At 43.3% G+C, this 2,127-nt stretch overlaps 1 protein-coding gene across 1 annotated transcript; it reads right to left on the bottom strand.

Annotated features, from left to right (window-relative positions):
• Positions 1-220: 220 nt before the first annotated feature.
• Positions 221-2,127, bottom strand: utp11 (UTP11 small subunit processome component). The gene is made up of 8 exons (XM_084026703.1): positions 1,954-2,127; positions 1,730-1,791; positions 1,543-1,645; positions 1,344-1,463; positions 824-917; positions 604-734; positions 412-522; positions 221-305 (listed from the first exon to the last, which is right to left on the bottom strand). Exons 1-8 carry the CDS (start codon positions 2,011-2,013, stop codon positions 222-224), a joined length of 765 nt encoding a protein of 254 aa, XP_083882829.1. The 5' UTR covers positions 2,014-2,127; the 3' UTR covers position 221.

The raw sequence follows: 2,127 nt of genomic DNA, 5'->3' as shown, positions 1-2,127 counted from the left end.
TACAGCCACTCGTTTCAAGTTCTTACCCCTATTTGGCAACAAACCCATAAAAAAGTTGGTCAATAAATCAGAGAAATGTGCATATTCTTCTGATATTTATTAGAAAGAAACTAAAAGTAAAAGTATGTACAACACTGCATAGCTGAGTTTAGTCTGGAGTCTATGGTGTGATCTAGAAGTCTTTATTTGAGTCGGTGGTTTCTTCTCAGCGTGAGGAACACTCAGCGCTTCCTCTTGGTCTCAAACTTGTAGATCGCTGCAGCATTGGGCGTCTCCTTTTTTACCTTCACTTTGTTGTTCTTATCCTGGCGGAGAGAGTAAAACAAATATTATAATATGATTTTACAGACTGACATTTCATCCATTCAGTCGTCTAAAGACTTGTGATGGAGGACGTCTCCTTTTCTTCACCTGCAGGTCTTTGCGAGTCTGAATCTTCTGGCTGATTACAAACAATTTCTTTTCTCTGTCGATTCTCTGGGAAAGGATCTTATACTGGTGTTTCCTCTGCTTGGCCAACTTCTACAGGCAAGAGAGAGCAGAAAACCATCAGTGGGGATGTAGTTTACACAATCTGAATGAAAGGAATGACGTGAAACGGACCTTCATACTGTGCGGCTCGGCGGCTCCCTGGATGCTCTTCGTCTCCAGAGTTTTCAGAGTCGGCCTGTTGAAGACTCGGTCCAGCAGCTCGGGAGCCGTGTCCAGGTGGGTTACCAGGTCAAACGACTGCACTGAGGACACAGGAACACATTCATAGAGACCTTTCTGGTCCCTTGTAAGGATTGAATCTCACACCGACATCATAAATAACTATATTTACCGTCAGCCTTGGAATTCACAAAAAACGTATGCTTGTTTTTTTGTTTGCTGTCTGCATCCAGAAGATGGAGCTCTCCTTTCAGCCTCTCGATTTTCTGAAAGCCAATGATTAACACAGCGATGAGAAACGTGGAACAACAGAATCTCTTCTAAGAAAACACCTGGAATTATGTTTTCAGAGCATAATCGAGTCACGTTTTCTTGATTTTTTTTATACGTTTAAGACAGGGGTCTCAGACTCGCGGCCCAGGAGCTAATTGTGGCGTAATTTCTGGACTATTGAGCGCACCTGAATATAATATATAGTAGGAGGAAGTAAGAGAAGCCTATGTTCTGAAGAACCGTTCATGTTCTGCATGTTATTAGTAAAGATTGGGAAGATTGGATCTGTTGTACTTTTTGTGGAGTACTTGAACCCAGACTCTACCTGCAGCGGCCCACAGGTGAGTTGAGTTTGAGACCCCTGCTTTAAGATATCTAGAGAGCACAAGAGGTTCTCCACAGAGGAAGAACAAGGTCACCTTGGCCTCCGCGACCCTCTTCATCTCCACGTATCTGATGTCCTGCGTCCTCATCATTTTCTTCTGCTCCTCCGTCACCTCCACCTCCTCCTTGTCCTTTTTGGAAACGTGAACTCCATCCTGTCAACATGAACACAAATCATCAAATAATAATAATAACCAGATGATGGTTTATACAGATGGGGGTAACTGATCCTACCTGCAGCTGAGAGCTGATCATGTTGTAGTAAAACTCATCCGGGTTCTTATCCAGAGCCTTCTTTCGCAGAGCAGCGAGAGTGTTTTGTTTCTTGTGGTAATCACTATAAAAACATATAAAATCAATCCATTACAACTTATTCTTCAAGCATGCTTGACATTAAAGCGTAAAACATGTTTGGACTCACTCTGCACGGAGTTTGTAGTCCTTCTTCTTCTCCAGCAATCCCAGATGTTTCCTGAATCCAGGCTGGACGAACAAGATTATAACGTTAATTCAAGTCATACACAATAAGTAATCTCACACTGCAGCCCTCATTGGGTCGGTGGTATGATATGTAGACATACGGGACATTCATAACAGTAGCAGGCTAGCAGAGCTAGCACGCTAAGCTAGCCAAACACCGCTCACCTGAGATCTCTCATGGTGGTTCTTCTGTCGGGATTTCAACGCTTTCCTGAACGAAGACATCCTGGAAATATGAATAATGTCCTCGAGTCTAATATACGGAATTAGTTTAGTTTTTCTAAACTGTGGAGACGCTGAAACCTCCCCGGTGTCTGAACATGCGGGTTCCTGGTTCCG

The sequence above is a fragment of the Eutrigla gurnardus genome (genome assembly GCF_963514095.1).
Source record: "Eutrigla gurnardus genome assembly, chromosome: 14".
NCBI lineage: Eukaryota > Metazoa > Chordata > Actinopteri > Perciformes > Triglidae > Eutrigla > Eutrigla gurnardus.
This window is presented reverse-complemented; position numbering and strand designations above follow the sequence as displayed.

Excerpts from the sequence above, each read along its gene's own strand:
- utp11 (XM_084026703.1), bottom strand. The coding sequence starts at position 2,013 with ATGTCTTCGTTCAGGAAAGCGTTGAAATCCCGACAGAAGAACCACCAT. Across the intron at positions 1,792-1,953 it reads ACCACCATGAGAGATCTCAG|CCTGGATTCAGGAAACATCT; the intron begins GTGAGCGGTGTT and ends TTGTTCGTCCAG. Across the intron at positions 918-1,343 it reads AGAGGGTCGCGGAGGCCAAG|AAAATCGAGAGGCTGAAAGG; the intron begins GTGACCTTGTTC and ends ATTGGCTTTCAG.